Source organism: Beauveria bassiana, assembly GCF_000280675.1.
Source record: "Beauveria bassiana ARSEF 2860 unplaced genomic scaffold BBA_S00031, whole genome shotgun sequence".
Classification (NCBI taxonomy): Eukaryota; Fungi; Ascomycota; class Sordariomycetes; order Hypocreales; family Cordycipitaceae; genus Beauveria; species Beauveria bassiana.
In genome coordinates, this window is record NW_007930866.1 from 66,182 (window position 1) to 85,905 (window position 19,724).

Genomic DNA, 19,724 nt, shown 5'->3' on the forward strand with positions numbered 1-19,724 from the left:
CTGGGAGAAGCATCATCTGAAAGGGCCTGTTCCGTGGCACCGTCATGGCCATGATGATCTGCATGATCAGCTCCACCGTTGTGGCTGCCGGGCTCAATGTGCGGAGAGTGCAGGCTGCGAAACCATTTTCGGCTGTCTTGGCCAGTTCGTGAAGGTCCTAAGCAACCTACTGCTGAATTAGAAGGACGTTGGCGAGATTTCCACAGCCTCTAGCTGCTAGTTTGGGTGGTGGACTCTGATGAAGTCGACCGCGCGATGTCTTTCTTGTCGAAGGCGTCGCCTTTGTCACGCTTCTTGAAAAAGAGAGACATTCCGGCGGATATATATGAAGGATTTAAATACTGGTAATGGGAGGGCGAGAAAGACAAAATGTTTTTACCAAAGGGGTAGCTGACTTGACTGAAAGATGAAGGAGGCAAATCCGAGCGGATACTGGCTTCCAGATCTATGGTGGTGAAGGTAGAGGCGTGGGGAGCAGCTGAGAAAGCTGCTCCCGATGACTGCGGCTACAGCAACAAGGGTCTTGCAAGTTCGAGATGCAGGCACTATTCAACATTCTGAAGCAGGAGGGAAGCTGGGGGTGGTCAAGAGGAAACATGTTATCCAGATTGGTCAGCTACACGTCGAAGACTGCGCTAGTCCATACTTAGACCATGCACTTTAATAGCAGGCCTCTCAGTGGCGCGTCTCACACCAACGCGACGCGCCGCAAGGGACGCGACCTTTCAATTGGTTTCTCCTAGCAATAATGTGGTGCACACGCCCCTCTGCACCAACTCCATCGACGAGCCTGCGTAACACTCAAACACTGGCACATTCTCTCCACTCGACAACAGTTCACCTGCTCTATGTTTACGTCTTCTTCTCAAAGGCTGCACCAGTAATCGCGGCCCGCCATGTCCAAGGTCAACCACAGGGCCAAGCTTGCAGAGCTCAAAGCTCTTCGCAAGGCTGGTAAAAAGGCATTTGACAGCTACCAAGTAGAGGACGTCAATGCCCTGTATGATGAAGTCGACGAGGATGGCTACAAGAAGATTGTCAGAGATCGTCTGAATCAGGATGATTTTGTCGTCGATGACAATGGCGAGGGCTATGCCGACGACGGCCGTGAAGATTGGGATCGTGTCCGTCAGTATGATTCTGAGAGCGACCTGGAAGATCTACCTACACGAGGCCGCCAAAGTAAATCGAGTCAGTTTACCGTGTCCCGTTCTTCTTGAAGTGGTTTCTAAACGCGTTTAGAAAAAGCAAGCCGTCAGGCAGAGCAGGCCATGCGAGACGTTAACGATCGTAACATTAGCGAATACTTTACCAAGAACGCAACCAAGCCTCAACAAAAGCCGAAGGTACGCCACAACCTGTCACTTGAATCTCTGGAAAACATCCAAACTAACACGCAGCAATAAAAAGATCGTCAAGACCGAAGACGACGAGGACTTCATGGCAAATCTACTTGGAGAAGTTGACAGCAACATCCCAGCTCCCGCGCCGAGACCCTCAAAACAACAGCGCTCAGGAGAGCGCCGCAAATCTAGAGCGCTTTCGCCTCCGCCGGAACCGGCAGGCAAAAAGCAGAAGCGACGAGATACACGACTGCTGTCGCCTTCATCTGCCATTCCTCCTAGTGACGATGATGGATACATGCCGCCTCTGGACGAGGACCCGATACCTGTTGGCGAAGTACCAATGAGCGACCCAACCCCGTCATCCCCCGCTGCCAAAGTAGCCCAGCGCAAAGCCCAGTTGAGGCATGAAATCAAGGAAGACTCTGACGACGAGGAAACAATGGAGGTCGCCCACGCTGCTTCTGTTACAACAGCTTCTGTCAATCTGGCCAGCTCTCGTCCCATTAAGAAGCTTCGCAAACAAGAGCCGTACCCTTCTCCAGCCAGCTCTTCACCGGTCAATGCTGTTGATGATGTTGACTCGTCTTCTTGGAACAAATTGACCGAGAAGCTTAATGTTGTTAGCAACCCCTCAGAGACACGCGGCGTGGGAAAAATCGACCACAAGGACGCCATTGAAGCTGATGGCAGCCTCAGCTTTTTCTGGACTGATTATACTGAGATCCACGGCAGTCTCTGTCTCTTTGGCAAGGTCTTGAATAAGAAGAACCAGGAGTATGTCAGTTGCTTTGTTAAAGTTGATAACATTCTCAGAAAGCTTTACTTTTTGCCACGCGAACATCGCCTTCGTGATGGCGAGGAGACAGACGAGAGCGTCGAAATGATGGATGTTTACAATGAAGTCGATGACCTCATGACCAAGATGAACGTCGGCATGTACAAGATCAAGGCATGTACTCGAAAATACGCATTCGAGCTCCCTGGAGTGCCAAAGGAAGCACAGTATATGAAACTTCTCTATCCGTATACCAAACAGCAAATCGATTCCAGTATCATCGGCGAGACCTTCTCACACGTATTCGGATCCAACACCGCACTGTTTGAGCAGTTTGTTCTATGGAAAAATGTCATGGGCCCTTGCTGGCTCAAGATTGAGGACGCTGACTTTGGTGCCATCAAGAACGCCTCTCACTGCAAATTGGAGGTCTTAGCTGAGCACCCCAACATGTTATCAGTCGCGAGCGAATCAGACAACCTTGATGCGCCTCCCCTGACTATGATGAGCGTCGCTCTCCGTACAGCTTTCAACGCGAAAGAGAACAAGCAAGAGATCCTCGCCATTAGCGCCAGAATTTACGAAAAGGTGCTGCTTAGCAATACGACGCCCGCCGAGAAGCTGCCCTGCAGAACATTCACAGTCATTCGACCGCACGGACAGAATTTCCCTCTAGGCTTCGAGCAGCTTGCAAGAACCCGCAATCGCGGCCTCATTGTCATGAAGAAGCAAGAGTCAGATATTCTTAGCTTCTTCCTGGCCCAGCTCGATGTCGCTGATCCCGATGTAATCCTTGGCCATCAACTGGAGGGTGTTGACTATAGCGTTCTCTTGAATCGTTTGCAAGAGAAGAAGACTCACCAGTGGTCAAGACTCGGAAGACTCAGAAGAACTCAGTGGCCTCAGGCACTTGGAAAACTGGGTGGCAATGTCTTCGCTGAGCGTCAGATCATTGCAGGTCGACTGCTATGTGACCTGGCGAACGAAGCAGGCAAATCTGCCATGTACAAGTGCCAGACTTGGAGCTTGACAGAAATGTGTAGCCTGTATCTCTCTGGTGATAATCATCGCCGTGAGATCGACAATGAGTCCGCACTGAACAGCTGGGCCAAGGAAAAGCAGGGTCTCATGGACTATATTACCCACATGGAGGCCGATACACATTACATTGCTGCTCTGGCAATTAGCGTTCAAATGCTCCCATTGACAAAGGTCTTGACCAATCTGGCTGGTAACTCTTGGGCTCGTACCTTAACAGGTACCCGCGCAGAAAGAAACGAGTACATTCTTCTCCACGAATTCCATCGCAACAAGTATATTTGCCCTGATAAACAGATTTTTCGTGGCCGTCAGAAGGCTTCAGAGGAGAACGAAGACGAAGCGGGACAGGGGAAAAAGAAAGACAAATTCAAGGGTGGTCTCGTCTTCGAGCCCGAAAAGGGTCTGTACGACAAATTTGTCCTCGTCATGGACTTCAACTCTTTGTATCCCTCTATCATTCAAGAGTTCAACATTTGCTTCACGACGGTCGACCGCACCATTTTAAGCGAGGACGACGATGCGGTTCCCGAGGTACCGAAAGATCAAGACCAAGGTATCCTCCCCAAGCTCATTTCGACACTTGTTGGTCGTCGTCGCCAGGTAAAGAGTCTCATGAAGGATAAAAACGCCACAGCCGAGCAGCTTGCCACATGGGATATCAAGCAGCTTGCCTTGAAGCTCACTGCTAACTCCATGTACGGTTGTTTGGGCTACACCAAGTCCAGATTCTACGCGCGACCGCTTGCCGTCTTGACCACATTCAAGGGCCGTGAAATTCTCAGAAGCACCAAGGAGCTCGCAGAAAGCAGGTCTCTCCAAGTTATCTACGGTGATACTGACTCGGTCATGATCAACGCCAACGTGGACTCTGTAGCAGACGCCTTCAAGGTCGGCAATGATTTCAAAAGGGCTGTCAATGAGCAATATCGTCTCTTGGAAATTGACATTGACAACGTCTTCCGACGAATTCTTCTGCAGGCCAAGAAGAAGTATGCTGCCATCAACCTCGTCGAGAAAGATGGCAAGTTCATTGAAAAGATGGAAGTTAAGGGTCTGGACATGCGACGTCGCGAATACTGCGCCCTATCAAAGGAGATCTCTAAGCGCCTTCTGGATGAGATTCTTTCCGGCGCCGAGACCGAGGAGGCTGTTTCGCGCATTCATGAATATCTGAGAGACACTGCTGCTAAGATGCGTGAGCAGACTATCCCTGTTGCCAAGTACATTATCTTTACCCAGCTTGGGAAGGGGCCCGCAGAGTATCCCAATGCCGACTCCATGCCTCAAGTTCAAGTCGCACTACGCGATCTTGCTCGGGGCAAGACGGTGCGCAAGGGAGACGTCGTCTCGTACATAATCACGGGCGATGGCAAGAGTTCAGAGCCACCCGCCAAGCGAGCTCATGCACCCGGCGACCTCAAGACAGACCCCTCACTGGTCCCCGACGTCGAGTGGTACCTTGGCAAGCAGATCTTCCCTCCTGTTGAGCGTCTTTGCGCCAACATTGTGGGCACCTCTACTTCACAACTTGCCGAACAGCTTGGCTTGGATGTCCGCCGATACAACTCTCTGCAGACCCAACAAAACAGCGCCAGCGACGACCTCGAGATTCACCCTCTGGAGTCTCAAATTCCCGACGAGGTCCGCTTCGCAGACTGCACGAGACTTGCTCTGCGCTGCCGCAAGTGCAAGTCCTCTACGCCATTTGAGGGTCTTGCCTCAGCCCCCGACCGCGTCTCTGCCTCTGGCATCGTCTGCGGCGCTTGCAATGCCATTATTCCCAACATCTCCATCGTGGCACAGGTAGAACACGCCATTCGCGTCCAAAGCACTCGCTACTACGAGGGCTGGCTGGTCTGCGACGACTCACAGTGCGGCAACCGCACGCGCCAGATGAGCGTCTACGGCACGCGCTGCCTCGGCCCCAAGGGCCTGGCCCGCGACTGCCTCGGCCGCATGCGCTACGAGTACACAGAAAAGGCCATCTACAACCAGCTAGTGTACTTTGCCAGTCTCTGGGACGTGGAGCGTGCCCGCACCCGCGCCGCTGGTGCCGACAGCGGCATGACCAGCCAGGACCGCGAAAAGGTCCTCGCCCTCGCCGAGCACAACCGTGTGCGCTTCGGCACCGTCAAGGGCATCGTGGATCGCTACCTCGACAAGTGCGGCCGGCAGTGGGTTGCCATGGATTCGTTGTTTGCGCGTCTGGGCTTCAACAAGCCCCTTGCTGCAGCGTAATGGAATGGAATGAATCTTGATATACATTTTTGTGCGCGCATGTTCATTGGCAGGGCGTTAATTGGCTATGAGGGCAGGTAATGGACCTTGTTGGAAAGTTGGAATCTGGGATTTCTCACTGTCTTTGGATAGGGATATGCTTCGTTACGTGAAGCTTGTTTGATTGAATGCTTTGACTTTTTTTTTTCGAATTCTGGTTTCTTTACATATATGTTGGCCCTGGATTAATCATGAGCATTCAATTATCAACGAGGCGGCATTCGTATTAATATCAGTTGTCAATGTTACCATCGGTCCTGTCTCGCACGTTGCAAGCCCTACTCATGCAGACTATGATGGAGCTACGCAAGGAGCAATACTGGTATCATAAGACTACAAATCAATAAAGATGAAGTTTGTACTATTTAGGCGCAGGAACATCACAAGGAGCATCAGATTTTGAACAAATGTATATATATTCTTCTCGACAACTAAACCGTCTGTTCCCGCAATTAGATGATGTACAATAAAAAACAGCTACGGCAAAAAAGCTCTGGATCCGCCAACCATTCATGCATTGGAAAACAAACGTCATCCCTTTTCAAGTAAAGAAATGTCCATATGTTTACCCACAGTCAAAGGCAAGGGAAGGAGGGCGTGCTTTGATCCTAAATGAAACGAGAAGAAATAAAGTGAAAAGAGAAGTAATGGAAACGAAACCACGAAACCAAACCCCACGAGGGGAGTGTTCCAAACAACGAACTTTTTGTCTTCCTCGTCGAACCCATTCTTCATTTCATTTCCTCCTGCATGAAGCCAAGACAACTCATTGCACATTACCCATTATGCAGCAAAGGTCTTTTGTCTTCTTCGCGTTCCTGAACAAGACGCCAAAGACTCCCCAATCATTGACTTCATGTCCAAGAAACAGCTTCATCAGGATTGGCAGGCCATTGGCGGACGAAAAAAGAGAGAAAGGTTGAGCTTCGTCCGAGGCCAAACTGCTCCGAGAGGAAAAATAACGAGGATCCATCATGTGCTGTGGCGCACAAAACGCGAAAAGTCGCTAGTTTCGAACAGGTAAACAACACATTGGCGAAGAAATAACAGCTTTCCCCTTCTTTGATCCCGGACAGATGCTCCCTCCTCGACTCTCTGAGAAGGGTGTTGCCATACTCTGGCTCAAGTGTTCTATTGGGCGAGGGTATCGTAGATAAAATGCGGCGCAACTTTTAGGACACGTCGACTGAAATCTTTGAAGAAAAAATGCAATAGGAAAAATCAAGATGAACAGAGACCCGCCTAGTCTATCACCCGAAATGCAAGACACCGAGAATGAAAGAAACAAAAAATGATTACTTATTCGCTCTCTTTCTTGTCACTGTCGGGGACAGCTTTTGACAGGGCCGGGGAAGCAGCGGCAGAAGGTGGGGAAGCGGGGTTCTCAGAGTCCATGTTGGCGAGAAGGCTGAATGTGTTTGAGTTTTCGCGAGTGGGAGGAGTGCCAGCGCGGGAAGACATGGCAGAGTCCTCACCACGGCCGAAAGAGCCACCAGGGCCCATGCGGCGACCACTGTTGCTGCGAGAAGAGAACATTGAAGTAGGGCCAAGGGTCACGTTCTGGCTCGAAGTCCTGGCGATGGAGCCCTTGAGACGTCTCAGGTCATCCATACCAACTTGATTGCTTGTCTGCTGGGTGTAGCCAGCAGAGAATTGGCGAGCATCGCCGCGGCCAACAGGAGGGCGGCCGCCACCACGCTGGTTGCTTCTGGCAGTTTCCTGGGCCTTGGCAGCTTGAGCAGCCTCAGCTTCAAGGCGAATCTCGTCGAGGGTCTTAGGGGGAGCCAGACCGCTAGTCTTGCCTCTCCAGCCAGCCTTGCGCAGGTCAATAACATCCATGAGCAAGAACTTGATACGGCTGGGAAGGCCGGGAAGGTCAGTCATGGTTGCGATGCGAGCAAAGTAAGCATCCATCATGGGGCGGCCCTTCTCAGTGTTGTCGAGATTTGCACCAATAGTTCTCAGCAACTTGCACAAAGACTCAACCTCGGCCTCATCAGGAATACCCTTGTAGTCGACGAGCTTGTGCACACATTCATGCATGATACGTTCCGTGAGCATGCCGAGTTTGTAAAGCTCACCAATAAACTGAACAAGACCGAGACCGCGACGCTTGGCAGCGGCAGTGATGTAGTACTCGTCGGACATGAGTTCGGCCTCGCCGTTCTTCTTGCCCTCTACATCTTCCTTGTCCTTCTCCTCCTTGGGAGCCTCGGGCACGTTGACGGACCAGCCACGCTCGAAGTCTTCCTGGCATCTGTTGAGGAGGTATTTGCGGAAGAGGTTGCCTCCGCTGACAATATTTCCATTCTTGTCCTTGATTCTCTCATCACGAACCTCGGGACTCATGGTTTCAAGCATGCGCTTGCAGAATTTCGCATACATGGAGGCCCAGTGAGACTCATCAGTAGCCTTCTCGAAAGTAAGCTGAATGACCTGGCGTAGGGTTCGTCCATCCGACTCATCCTTGGACTGCGAGGCAATGAGAAGGATCTGGTCGGCAATTCTGTCGAACTTCTCAGGAGTCATCTTGTTTAGAGCAGCCTTGACCTTTCTCTGGACCATCTCTGGATCAAGGTATCCGGCGTTTGCAGCAGAGCTCGCAACGGCACTCTTTCCGACGCTAGTAGGCTTCCAGCCAGTCGAGGTAATGGCAATGGGCTTGACCTCCTGGCCGGCAGTGAGCGGCATGGTCTTAGCAGCCTGAACGTCGTTACGGCGGCTGCCGCGAGTCTGGCGGCTGCTCTGGCGAGGAGAGTTGGGGCCAGCACCGCGCTGAGAACCAGAGCGGGCCATACCGGAAGGACCGGGGAAAGAAGCACCCGGGCGCCCGAAAGAGCCAAGAGGTGGGACGCCAGGCCGACCAGGAAGAGCACCACCAGGCATACCGCCACGGCCGGGAGGCGCGTTGAAGGAACCGCCAGGGAAACCTGCACCGCCGCGGGAGCCTTGTCTAGCGCTACCAGGGGCGGGGGGGCGTGTAGCTGAGCGGTTGCCATCCCCATCACCGATGAGGGACTTGACCTGCTGGTGGAACTCAATGGAGGGCTGCTCGGTAAAAACCTTCTGGAACTGTAGAAGGAAGCCGGAGTCATATCTGAAGGTCTTACCCTTCTTGGCGACAGCAGCGTTCAAAGCTGGGTTGGGCGAGTTGATGCCAGCAGGATAGACGTCTTGCTCCATTACCTGAAGAAAACGAGCAGACTTGAGGGACTGCATAGCAGGCGTGGGCTGAGGAGGTTCAACAGGCTTGGTGTTGAGAGGCGCGAGGTTAAGAGCCGCGGGCTTGGCAGCGCGCTTTTCGGAATTCTTGTTCTCGCCGGCCTTGTCACCCTCGATTTTCATATCAGCGAGCTTGTCAGTGACAGATTCAACGTTGTTGTCACCGCCTGCAGGACGAGCCTTGGCAAGAGCCTCGGCAACAGACATAGGCTTGCCGGAGCTCTCGGCACTGTTGCGCTTGCGCTCGCGCTCCTCTTCGAGACGTTCCATCTCGCGCTCCTGCTCACGCAACTTGCGGTCTTCGTCGTCGGCGTTAGCCTTACGATTAGCCTCTTCCTTCTGTTTAGCCGCGGCCTTTTCAGCCTCTCTGCGCTGACGGTGCTCATTTTCCTCCTTTTCACGGCGGGCGTCGGCCTCTTCCATTTCACGTATCATGCGTTCCATTTCATCCTCATCAGGGTCATCGCTCCTGGCAGCCTCGGCAGCCTTGGGCTCCTCCTTAGCGGGAGTCTCGGTTTTGGGAGGCTCGGCAGGCTTAGCAGCGGGGGTCTCGGTCTTGGTGGCGGCCGGTTCCTCAGTAGTAGCCGATTGCTGAGTAGCGCGCTTAATCTTCTCTTTGAGCTCATCCTGGATTTCCTTGGCTGTCTTGGGCGTGGTGTGGCTGTCGCTACGTCCGTGAGACGGAGTGTTGGGCTTGACGGGAGGAGGAGTAGGAGTCGAAGCGGCAACCGGAGGAGTTCGAACTTGCTGGGGAGCTGGAGAAGCGGGAGCCTTGAAGGCAGACGTGTCCACAACCTCACCAGCGAGGTTCTTGATCTGGATCGCAGCGCTCTTGCGCGGCATGACAAAAGTATTGGCGCCCTTGGCGGCATTAGCAACGGGTGCCTGGCCAGAAGAGACGACAACGGGCGGAGCGGGTTGGCTGGCGCTAGGGGGACGCTCTGGCTGGGAAGGGCTGCGGGACATGCTGGCGCTCTGTTGGTGGAAAGTAGGAGGATATTGCTGGGCATAGCCAGCATTGGCCTGGGGAGGACCACCCATGTAAGGGGGGACATTGTTGTAGCCGTAGGCCATGTTGATAGGACGGCCGTATTGGTCCATCTGTTGAGGAGGATAGCCGTAGTTCTGGTGTTTCATAGTTAGCAGTCGTTCAAACCCTCCATTTTCAGGAGATAGGTCAAATGAGTTGGAGTTGGGGTTATTGAAAGGGGTGCTGTGGTTCGACTTCGGTGGTACATCAGAGTTGGTTAAGCCACCAGAAGGCTTGCGAGGTATATTTTGCATGCGAGGCTTTGTCTGATCCGACTGCCCAGTAATATCGCTGAGCTGTGGCGGATTGATATAGCTGGCAAGACACTTTACCATGGGGCCTGGTTGGCGTCGCAAATCTGATAAAACCTTGTCTTGCTCACGGCGCTGAGGGTACTTTCTGTGCGTTTTGGAGAATACTCGAGGAAAGGGGTACTGTACTTGTTGCTGCTGAGGAGCCATAGGCGGTGGGTAGTGGTACTGAGGTGGCGTCTGCATGTGACCGTGCATGTTGGCGGGAGGCATGTTGGGTGTATTGGGCATGGAAGAGACCGGGGCAGGGCTGCGGTTGGGCTGGTGAGGCGAGTTAGGGTAGGGCATGCCGCGACCCTGGGGTTGGAAAGCAGGAGGCATGCCACGACCCTGGCCGTTGCGAAACTGGTTGTTGGGAGGGTAGCCCATCTGATTGTTGTAGGAGTTGTGGTGGTTATTGTAACCACGGCCGCGTCCGCCCTGGTAGTTGCCTCGGTTGTTGTCGCCGTGGAGAGAGTTGGTCGACTCGCGTCGGAAGTGAGCACCGGGTTGAGTGGGAACAGCATTGGGGTTAGGAGGAACGGAACCCTGTCTCATATGACGCTAGATTGCAAAGTTAGCTGTTTGTACGAACATGACGGAGAGCGTAGTTGAACAAAAACGGTTGTACTCACCTCGCTATCGCTGCCCAGACTACCAAAAGTCATTTGGCTGCCAGCCTGCATGGAAGGCGGGCGACCGCCGCTGGCTGAAGGCTGTGGAATAGGAGAAGGCGAATGGGCGGGAGAGGGCACACGGCCGGCATTGCTTCCAGCCGGAATGGGGATAGGAGCAGCGTTGCCAGACTGAGGAGTGCTGTGAGCGACGGAAGGAGAATCAAATCCAAACTGAATGTTGGACTTTACACTCCCAGCCGGGGCGGAAGGACCGCCATTTGCGACGGTGTGAGTAGCGTTGGCCGCCATGTTGAAGGATATCTTGGAAAGTTATCCGAGCCGTTGGGTGCGACCTTGGAGGCACGGACAACGGCGGGAGAAAGAATGCGCGTAGGCTGACTGGCCGTTTATTAGAACAGGCGAGACAACAACAGTTGCATTCTGCGGAGACGAAGACGTAGAAGAGACCACCGCAAACGAGGGTGGGAGCCTGACGCGAGCTAGAGGCGTCGAGGTAGAAGCAGACTTTGGCGCGGCAGTCGCAGGGGCGATGCTAAACCGAAGTCGCGAGGGAAGTATTTGTCGAGGTCTGCTTCGGGGCAGTCGACGGCAAAGATCGATGAAAAAAGCGCGTGGAGATAAAGTTGACAATCGTCGAGGGTCGAAGATTGCGAGGGGCGACGTCGAAAGGGGAAAAAAAGCTCCTGGGGCAAACCGAGTACCAAGTTTGCGCCAAAAAGAGGCGATTAAAGAAAAAAAGAGGCGTGTCGAAAAAAAAAGTATATCGAGCAAGCCACAGTATTATCAAAAAGAGAATACGATCGAGGCGAAAGATTCTTGAGATTCGGTACGTCGGCCGTGTGGAAAAGCGACAGACGAGATGGCGAGAAAGTTCTTGTCGTGGGAAAGGACAAGAAAAAAAAAAGCCGTGTATGTTTTGGTGTGGCGAACAGAACTGCGAGATGGGAGGTGTCTCGAGTGGCTTCTGGTACTGCAGACTCAGAAGAAGTAATCCAATGCCCTGGTGATGGAGGGTAAGGGATATCGGTCTGGGGAAAAAGAAGAAATTCCACCGGACCACCTGTGTTTGGGGATTGGAAGTGGTGAGGGTTTGGAGAGGGAGTTGTGCAAAAATTTTGGGCGAGCAAAGATGATTAAGGGTGGGTGGGTGCGCGGGAGCGGGTTGCGCTGGCCTGGCGCTGGTTGCTGGCGCTGGTTGCTGGCGCTGGTTGCTGGCACTGGTGCTGGTGCTGGTGGTGCCGGGCAAGCTTGTGGCCACAGATATATTTCCGCATGTAAAATAACGAGCGGGTCAAAACGAGAAAGGAAGGCGCTCCCCCCTGTGTCGCGCTCCTCCTACCAGATACTTTTTACTGCCGCGCCACACCTGCGCCACACCTCATATTTTACACTCGCCCATCCAGCCTTGTTGATTGCTTTGATTACCAAGGCGATTTCACTGCAAACCACTGCAGGTATTTACGCACAATGAGCCCCTTTCTCCATCTCCCAGGTATCCATCCACATTATCTTGTTGATTCGATACTTTTCTTTGCAGCCGCCACCACCGCCACCAAACTTTGGAATCTCAATATTACCAAGATGCCAGTCACCAAGTATTGCAGGTAATATGTAGTAATCATACATACATGCCACTACCCACACCAGTAATACAGCCCTTTTGCATCTGTCTTGTCGTTTCTTTTTTCGAGTATTGTCATCGTTTTGACTTGTACACATTACTTCCACGAACTTTCCAAGGTCAAGGTCTGCTTTCCGAGAACCCCCCGCGCATATAGTTATTCTTAGCAGCCAGAAAACTCAAAAAATAGAAATATTCTGGCAAACGTCACTCAAACTGGATACCCACTACGAATACCGCATCTCGACTCTCCTCACCAGCTAGCCCGCTCTCAGCCTGGGCCAGCCAGCCTGGGCCAGCCTGCCCGCCGCCCATCCTTCAGCCACACGCGATGCTGTCACGGACCAGACGCGTGTTACCCGTGTCATACAACTGTGAGTCACTGACTGAAGGATATGGCCCCGAGGTAAAACAATTAAAGCAATCGTCGATTCTGTTGTTCACTCTTTCACCTCTTTTCGCTTCCAACACGAGAGCGCAGCTTCCGAGTGGCCAGCTGCCACGTACTGCCTGGTCGAAGGGCACAAGATAAATACAGCATCGTCATTACACAAGTTCTTCGCTCCCATTCTAACTAGCCCTCCCACTTCCAAGGTGACTGTCGAGTATTACTGGTTGGTACATACGCACACGCACACGCACGCGCCCGGACCAAGACACTTCCTCAGCTTAGTCAAAGTGCTTGCAGCAGCTAGCCAGCCCGTTGCGACCTTGCGTCCGCCCGAGGGCAATTTGCAGCAATCTTCCATTCACACGCGACAGACTCTGCACCGTGACATTCATGCCTGCCGCAGCCCCTGGCACTGGGCGATTCATGTCTCTACTATAATCTACCTATTGCAACTTGATCCTGCGCTGGGCCCGACGTGCCACACGCCCAACTCGATGTCTCCTATCTCCCTCACATGTAAATTACCACGGCAACCCATTGCGCTGATGGAAGGTTAAAAAAAAAGAAAAAAAAAAGCTGCGCCTCGATGCAATGGTTTTTAATGTGGAGGTTAGCTTTTTTATTCTCGACAATAATTTACAGAAATTAACTAGGTAAGTACGAGTTTGGCCTGTTTGGGCATCGTCCAGTCAGCGCTGGCTCTCTCTGCCTCTCTGACAACCTCCACAAAACGTCATAGTCCTGGTCAAGGACATTTCGTTTCTCGACGTTGCTTTGACTGCCTAGTTGCTCAGTACATCAAGAGCATCGCATTGCAGCGTTGATCATGGCTATAGAAATGATACCAGTGTCCATATTTGCAGACAGGTTCGTACACATGTACGTTGACGAACTCTTCATCGATATGATATATGATCAGCATCGGCATGATATCATACTTTCCGCCACGCCGCAGCTTTTGACGGGGTCGCTCAGGAACCGCTTGTCACTAGTGAGGCCGCTGGGCAAGTTTTCTGCTCAAACATTCTGCGCATGAATTACTCTCACGGGGAAAAAGTGCATCCCTGTCCACTGCAGGACCTTGAAAACAGTAGCCTTTCGCCTTTCTTCCCATCCGTAAAATGTATCGCTTTCCGTCTGGGCAGGGGTTCAAAACCCTCGGGCCAGAATGCTGGCAAATTGGCAGACAGTCTGGGAGAAAGAAGAACATATCGGGCGACCCGCCATCACAATTACTGAACCCCCCCCCCCTCTTTTTTTCCTTCGCTGTAAAACCGGATACACATATTCTCTCACACACAGGCGCACTTGTGCATATACCCATACACTCCACGATTCACCTGTAGATGGAAAGCAATTGTCATCAAGCCTGTATATCAACATGGTGCACGGTCGCCCGGAGCTTGGGAGCCCGTGACACTTGTTGTGTCTAAGAAAATGCGAACAAAATCTTGGCGCCGTCGTCCCATATTATTTTTATCAAGTGAAGGAAAAAAAACATTGTCGTTTGCCGCACGTTGCCTTTCAAAGCAAACCGTCAGCCGCTCTCCCCGGCTTTCCTGTTGACTATTATGCCCCAAAAGCAAGGTCAAGCCGAGTAGCGTGGTTTTCGCGAGCTAGTTAATAGGTATTACTATGACTACTAGTCCAGGCCGTTGCCGTGCAGCCGCCTCCGCCCGATCCGTTAGCAGACGGATAACCTCTGACACGGGCGTCAAGATCTAAATTTATGAATCAATCTGTCAATCACTTACCGAGGCCGAAATCTCGTTGTTCGGTACAGAAACTCGAAAAGACGCACCACGCGGGGTCGCCAAGGCGCTCTTACTACGCGTTTACACGGTAGGGCTTTCGCACAACCGGCTGTAAGACCTTGTGCATTGTTTTGCTTCATCTCATGGGGCCTTGTAAACAATCAATAGATACTCGAAGCAAAACTTAACCTAGCCCAGCTGACTGTCTCAGATTTTCACTTCGTCTGCGTCAAATTTGCCATATTCAGCTCGAGGCCCCAATCCAATGCAAGGTCATGCTCGTCCAACACTGTTCCAAGGACCTTACGTATGTAGGTAATTGTCCAGCCAGAGCGTCTTGGGTGTAACACAGCTAGCTGACCGAGATAAAGCTGTGCCACGTTTTCCCTATGTCGTAAGCCTCGTCTCATCGTGTAATAAGGGACTAAGAACAAGCTGCATCATCAAGACATTCGATTCCATGCAATTTCTTTTGATCTAGTATTCCATACATGCAAAAGATGAAATAACCAAAAAAAAAAAAAAAAAACCAAAACGCCAAATCGAGCCCTGAGCAAATGAAAAGACAGAAACAACATATTCAATTTTCGTCGCAAATCACCCGTGCCTGTGATTATTAGCTCGCTTCACCCTCGCGAACCTCTTGGATGTCTGGCTCAACTACACCGTCGTAGTACGTTGTCTGCTGCTCCTCAGCCTCTCCCTCATCACCCTCACCAAGCCTCTCTTCCGCAATCGTCTCTACCACATCCACCATTCTATTCTCCAACTCCAGCTGCTTCGTCCTGGTGCTCGTCATCTCAAACACGTATTGGCCCAGATGCTCAACGCCGTCCATGATAACCTCATTAACGACCGGAATGGAACCGTCGTCTTCTGCGGCAATTACGGGACGCTGCGTGGGCCACAGCTCCCCCGTCACGAGCATCAGCTTGTCGGGACGTGCCAAGAGAATATCAAAGGCAGGGCGCAGCTCGTGGCATGCCTCGAATACTTCACGGCGTCCGAGAATGTACAGACCGAGACGGGCACGCGACATGGCAACAGTCATGCGACGCACATCACGCAGGTATCCGACTCGTGATGTACGAGTTAGAGAAAGAATAATGTCTGGCAAAGATTAGTTCAACGTTGTACAAGGTGCACGCCAAGAATACGTACAGTCGTTCTGCTCTCCCTGGTACTTGTCCACCGTAGCAACAGCCTTGGGCATACCAAAGATTGGGTTTCTCGCGCAACGATGTGACAGCACATCCCTAACAAGTGCTCTCTGTCCAGCATATGTCGTGAGAATGCTGATCTTGTCGGCTGGATATCCAAGAAGCCTCATGTACTGGTAAATGGCAACAGCATACTCTGCCTCGCCCAAGTTCTGAATAAAGTGCGGCGTCGGCTCCATCTCGCCCTTGCCCTTGTACTTGGGTACATTGATAAACTGGAAATCGAATTTGAAGCCAGCATTGGCTTGCTGGAATTCCGCCTTGGTACTCAGGCCAGGTAGGTTATCCAGCTTGGGGTAGCGCCACTGGTACAGACGAGCAATAGATGGGCGGGCACGGCCCTGCTGATCGAGCGAAATTGTCGGTACACCCAGTCTAACGAACCGCAAGAACAGCGACTGCTCCAGGTTGGCATAGTGTCGGAACGCAAGGCTCTGGATTACAGGCGAGTTCTGAAAGTGGTCACCACACAGCACAACTCTTTGCAGAGGTACGTCACCATCGACCGGCCTCTGCATTGCCAACGGGATAAAAGTCTCAATCTCTGTGATTTGAGCAGCCTCTTCCATCACAACGTTGTCATAGCGGAAACCAAGAGCAGCAATCTCTCCCCTCCTGATGGCAGCATGTGTAGTAGTCATGGCGACGATTCGCGCTTCGCTCGTCAGTAGATAATTGGCCTTGTCCCGCTCTCGTCGCAAGATTTCAAAGGGTAGAATGTCAGCCAGTTCAGAAAATATTTTCTCAATGTGCCTATAGCAGCCTTCAGCAATGTCAATGATCTGAGCACGCTCCGCTTCTGGCGGCAAGAGGGGCTGGGGCGCATCTGCAAAATAGCTGTGGAAAGGGAATGCTTCGATGATCTGCGCCACCGACGATTCATCCGCGGCGAGAACCTGCTGAAAACTTTTCCAGGCTGGCTGGATGTAGACCGTGTTAAAGTATCCCGCCGTCTCAGCAGAGTTGTCGTGAGCACCGGGAGCGCCTAGGCTGCTGGCTAGCTTCCTGACCTCAAACAAGAAGCGGGCGCGGTTGTCAAGGAAAGAGTCAACACGACCATGCTTGCTAAAACTTCCCTCAGCAGCAAGCTCCTCTTCGCCGTGACCAAGTCGAAGTAAGTGTCTTTCATCGATATCGAGTGCGATAATCTTGGCGAAGAGCTGATTCAACGCCTGGTTGCTGTGCGCAATCAGGAGCGTCTTCTGTTTGGGGAAGTTATGGTAGATATTGTGAATGATCTGAGTCGCCACATCGGTTTTACCAGTTCCTGGAGGCCCAACCACAACCGTTAGGCCGGGTTGGGAGCCGGACATGATAGCCTCAACCTGCGCCGGCGTGAAGCGAACAGAGTTGAGTTTGGGCGCATCGACTGGGTACGGACCTTGGTTTGGTGGCTTGTACGTGGTGACTTTCAGTGCCTCTATTTCCGCTGCCGTCTCCGGCTCAGCGTCCCTGCGCCTCTTCTTCGAGGCCTTGACTGGCACTTGGACTTCAGGTTTGTCCAGGGTTTCCAAAACGTAAGGTGGACCGAAACTACCGCTCACATCATCGCTTGGCTCCAAGGTCTTGCCTGGCAGACTCTCAATAAGATGTTGCCACTCTAAAAACGTATCGTTGTAATCGACGGTCTTAATTCGGTTCGGTAGATTCTTGTAGCTTGCGCCGGCTGGATCACCGTAACCCAGGAACACCTCATGAAGCCAGCTGGGTAGAGGCGCATCGGAGAGAACGAGGTCTCGGATAGATTCAAGAACTGGCTTGAAATTGTTTTCGCGACGGCCTCTTCTCAGTAGCAGGTTCACGCTGCCGTATACGTCTCTTTTGCCTGCAGCTGCCAGAGCGGCATCCTTTGCATACGTTTGCGAGTCAAGCTTCAGCTCAATACGACGCTTGCCATCACGGCTCCTAGGCTCCTTTCCATGACGTCCCTTGTCATCTGTGACGCGAATGACTTCGGCAGCACGTACTGACGATACACCTATTCTTTCCAATTCGCTCGGGGAGAATCCATTTGTGATAGCATCGTCTGCCGGCGGTTCAACTGACAGCAAAAATACCACATCATCCGGGCGGAGAGAATCCCACTCCTTGCGGACATGATCACCAAGTTTTCGCACATCAAACGAGACTTCGGCCTTGACCATGGAGGGCTTTGAATCGCCAATCAGCGCAGGAACAACATCGATGATAGCTGGCTTAGAAATTGGTAGGGCCATCTTAGAGACACCAGCAAAGTGTGTCTCCCCGGGCTTCTTGCTCTCTGGCTGAAGCCGGCGGATTGCCGTCTCGATATCTCTCCGGATACCATAGAACGACTCACAGCGGTATAGAATAAGGGCTCTCCAGAGGAAGTCTCCAGCAGACAAGTATTGCAAATTTAGTTTGGGTAGTGCCAGTGGGTGCGATCCGTCATATGAATCTGCTCTTTGGAAGCTTGCATCGAACAAGGTCTTCTCCGTAGGGACGATCGACATGGTCTGAGCAAGCTCTTGAAACGTCTTCTTCCGCTCAAAGGTGCTGAGCATGCACTCTATTTGTAGTTGGCGACCTGCGGGTAACTTGAGGTCCTCTGGGTACTTCGTTCTGATACCCAGATACCCAGCGAGAGACGCAACCTCGTCATCCGTCAGAGTTTGAAGAAGAGTGCTTAGCTCCTCGCGCCTATCGATAGAGCCATAGTTGGACAGGGCAAGAACAGTGAGCTTCTCCTTGAAATACTTGAGAGCAGTGCGTTGAAGCTTTCCAAGTGCCTTGCAATGCCTTTCGTAGGCTTCTTCACGAGTAAGCTGAGCACCAGTCTGATCGTCAATCGAGAAATATGTAAAGTGAGTAAGCAGAGCTTGGAGATCGCGGAAGAGACCATTTGCTTCGTCGTTATACATGGGAGATAGCCTGATCGCTGGAAGAAGGTTTAGATCATTTTGCAGGGCATTGAAGTATCGTCTCGTCGGTAGTTGGCTCTGTAAATCCGTCACAAACTCGATAAATCGTTCGCAGTATAGATCTTGCTCTGTAAGGCATGTTAGCATGCCTTTTGGGGAGGAAAAGAAGAGGAAGCTTGCCTGATTTGCGGTTCTCTTCATAAAGCAAGCTAAGGAAATCAAGGAGAAGTGTGTACAGCCAGGAGCGCTCAAAGCGCAGACGAGCTTTGATCGCATCGTCTCCCGCGTCGAAGCGCTTCTGGGCAGCTCTCCAAGATTTCCTCAGCTGTGTAGTCTGATTCAGAAGCCGGTCCCGTTCCTGATCTGTCGAAATATTGTGCCAGATACCAATAGAAACAAGCGGCGCGCACTCCCTTCTCACAATGCCAGAGTCCAGAGTCTGGAAGGCATGAATCAAGAAACAGAGCAAATTTGTTCGGATGGTCGTCGTAAGGGTTCGATCGAGCGTCAGAGACAACACTCGGCGGAAGAAGGAGGAGAACTCTTCGGGTTGTTGTTCAAATAGAGCTTTATCACGGTTAGAAAGTGCTAGAAGAGCATCTCTTGGGCAAAACTTACTCCAAGTCTCAAGATGCTCTCTGCGCTTGACGTTGATGATGAGCGCCATCAACAAGACGTGCACATTGGACGCTTCTTCTGTGTAGCCCGGCCATAAATAGCTTTCCGCCCGTCAGCATCCAATTACTCTGCGACGCAGTTGTCGATCTGCTCACCTTTCCAAGGTCTGCAAGCTTTCCAAGAGAAGCAACGACTTGTGCTGGAAGCCGTCTCGCTCGAGAACCTCCCAGATGCTTTGCTTGAGTACGTCATTCTTGACCTTGACCTTGATCTTCTTCTTTGTAGTCTTTAACCAGTGCGCCCGCGCAACCCGCACGAATTGGTGCTCCTCCTCCTCGACCTCTGCAGGTGTCGGGCGCTCACCAGTAGGCTCTTCGTGATGGACGGGTGCCTTGGCCTTCGCAGCGGCGCTGTTTTTGAGCCGCTTCGCGTTGGGCATGATCTAAAGTTTCGTCGGCATGAGATATGCGCAGCTTGCGATCGGTTAGGTGTATTTGCAATTCTCTGTAGAATTGCGCGCGGTGTTCAACGAGGCAAAAAGCGATTGACGTCGGTTACTATGGAGATTCGAACCTGGCCGTCGCAGCGATTCCGAAATTTCGCCCTCGCGACAGCTAGC

The 19,724-nt window shown here is 52.1% G+C and overlaps 3 protein-coding genes across 3 annotated transcripts; 1 reads left to right on the forward strand and 2 right to left on the reverse strand.

Moving 5' to 3' along the window:
* Positions 1-896: 896 nt before the first annotated feature.
* On the forward strand, positions 897-5,400 carry BBA_08106 (DNA polymerase; the record flags this gene model as incomplete). Its single annotated transcript, XM_008603203.1, has 3 exons — positions 897-1,191; positions 1,243-1,346; positions 1,411-5,400. The coding sequence occupies 3 exons, from the start codon at positions 897-899 to the stop codon at positions 5,398-5,400; spliced, it is 4,389 nt and encodes a 1,462-aa protein (XP_008601425.1).
* A 1,338-nt stretch (positions 5,401-6,738) lies between these two features.
* Positions 6,739-10,907, reverse strand: BBA_08107 (MIF4G domain-containing protein; the record flags this gene model as incomplete). The annotated part of the gene is made up of 2 exons (XM_008603204.1): positions 6,739-10,545; positions 10,617-10,907. 2 exons carry the CDS (start codon positions 10,905-10,907, stop codon positions 6,739-6,741), a joined length of 4,098 nt encoding a protein of 1,365 aa, XP_008601426.1.
* Positions 10,908-15,001: 4,094 nt separating this feature from the next.
* On the reverse strand, positions 15,002-19,544 carry BBA_08108 (intron-binding protein aquarius; the record flags this gene model as incomplete). Its single annotated transcript, XM_008603205.1, has 5 exons — positions 15,002-15,495; positions 15,547-18,615; positions 18,749-19,054; positions 19,106-19,206; positions 19,261-19,544. The coding sequence occupies 5 exons, from the start codon at positions 19,542-19,544 to the stop codon at positions 15,002-15,004; spliced, it is 4,254 nt and encodes a 1,417-aa protein (XP_008601427.1).
* Between the last annotated feature and the right edge of the window lie 180 nt (positions 19,545-19,724).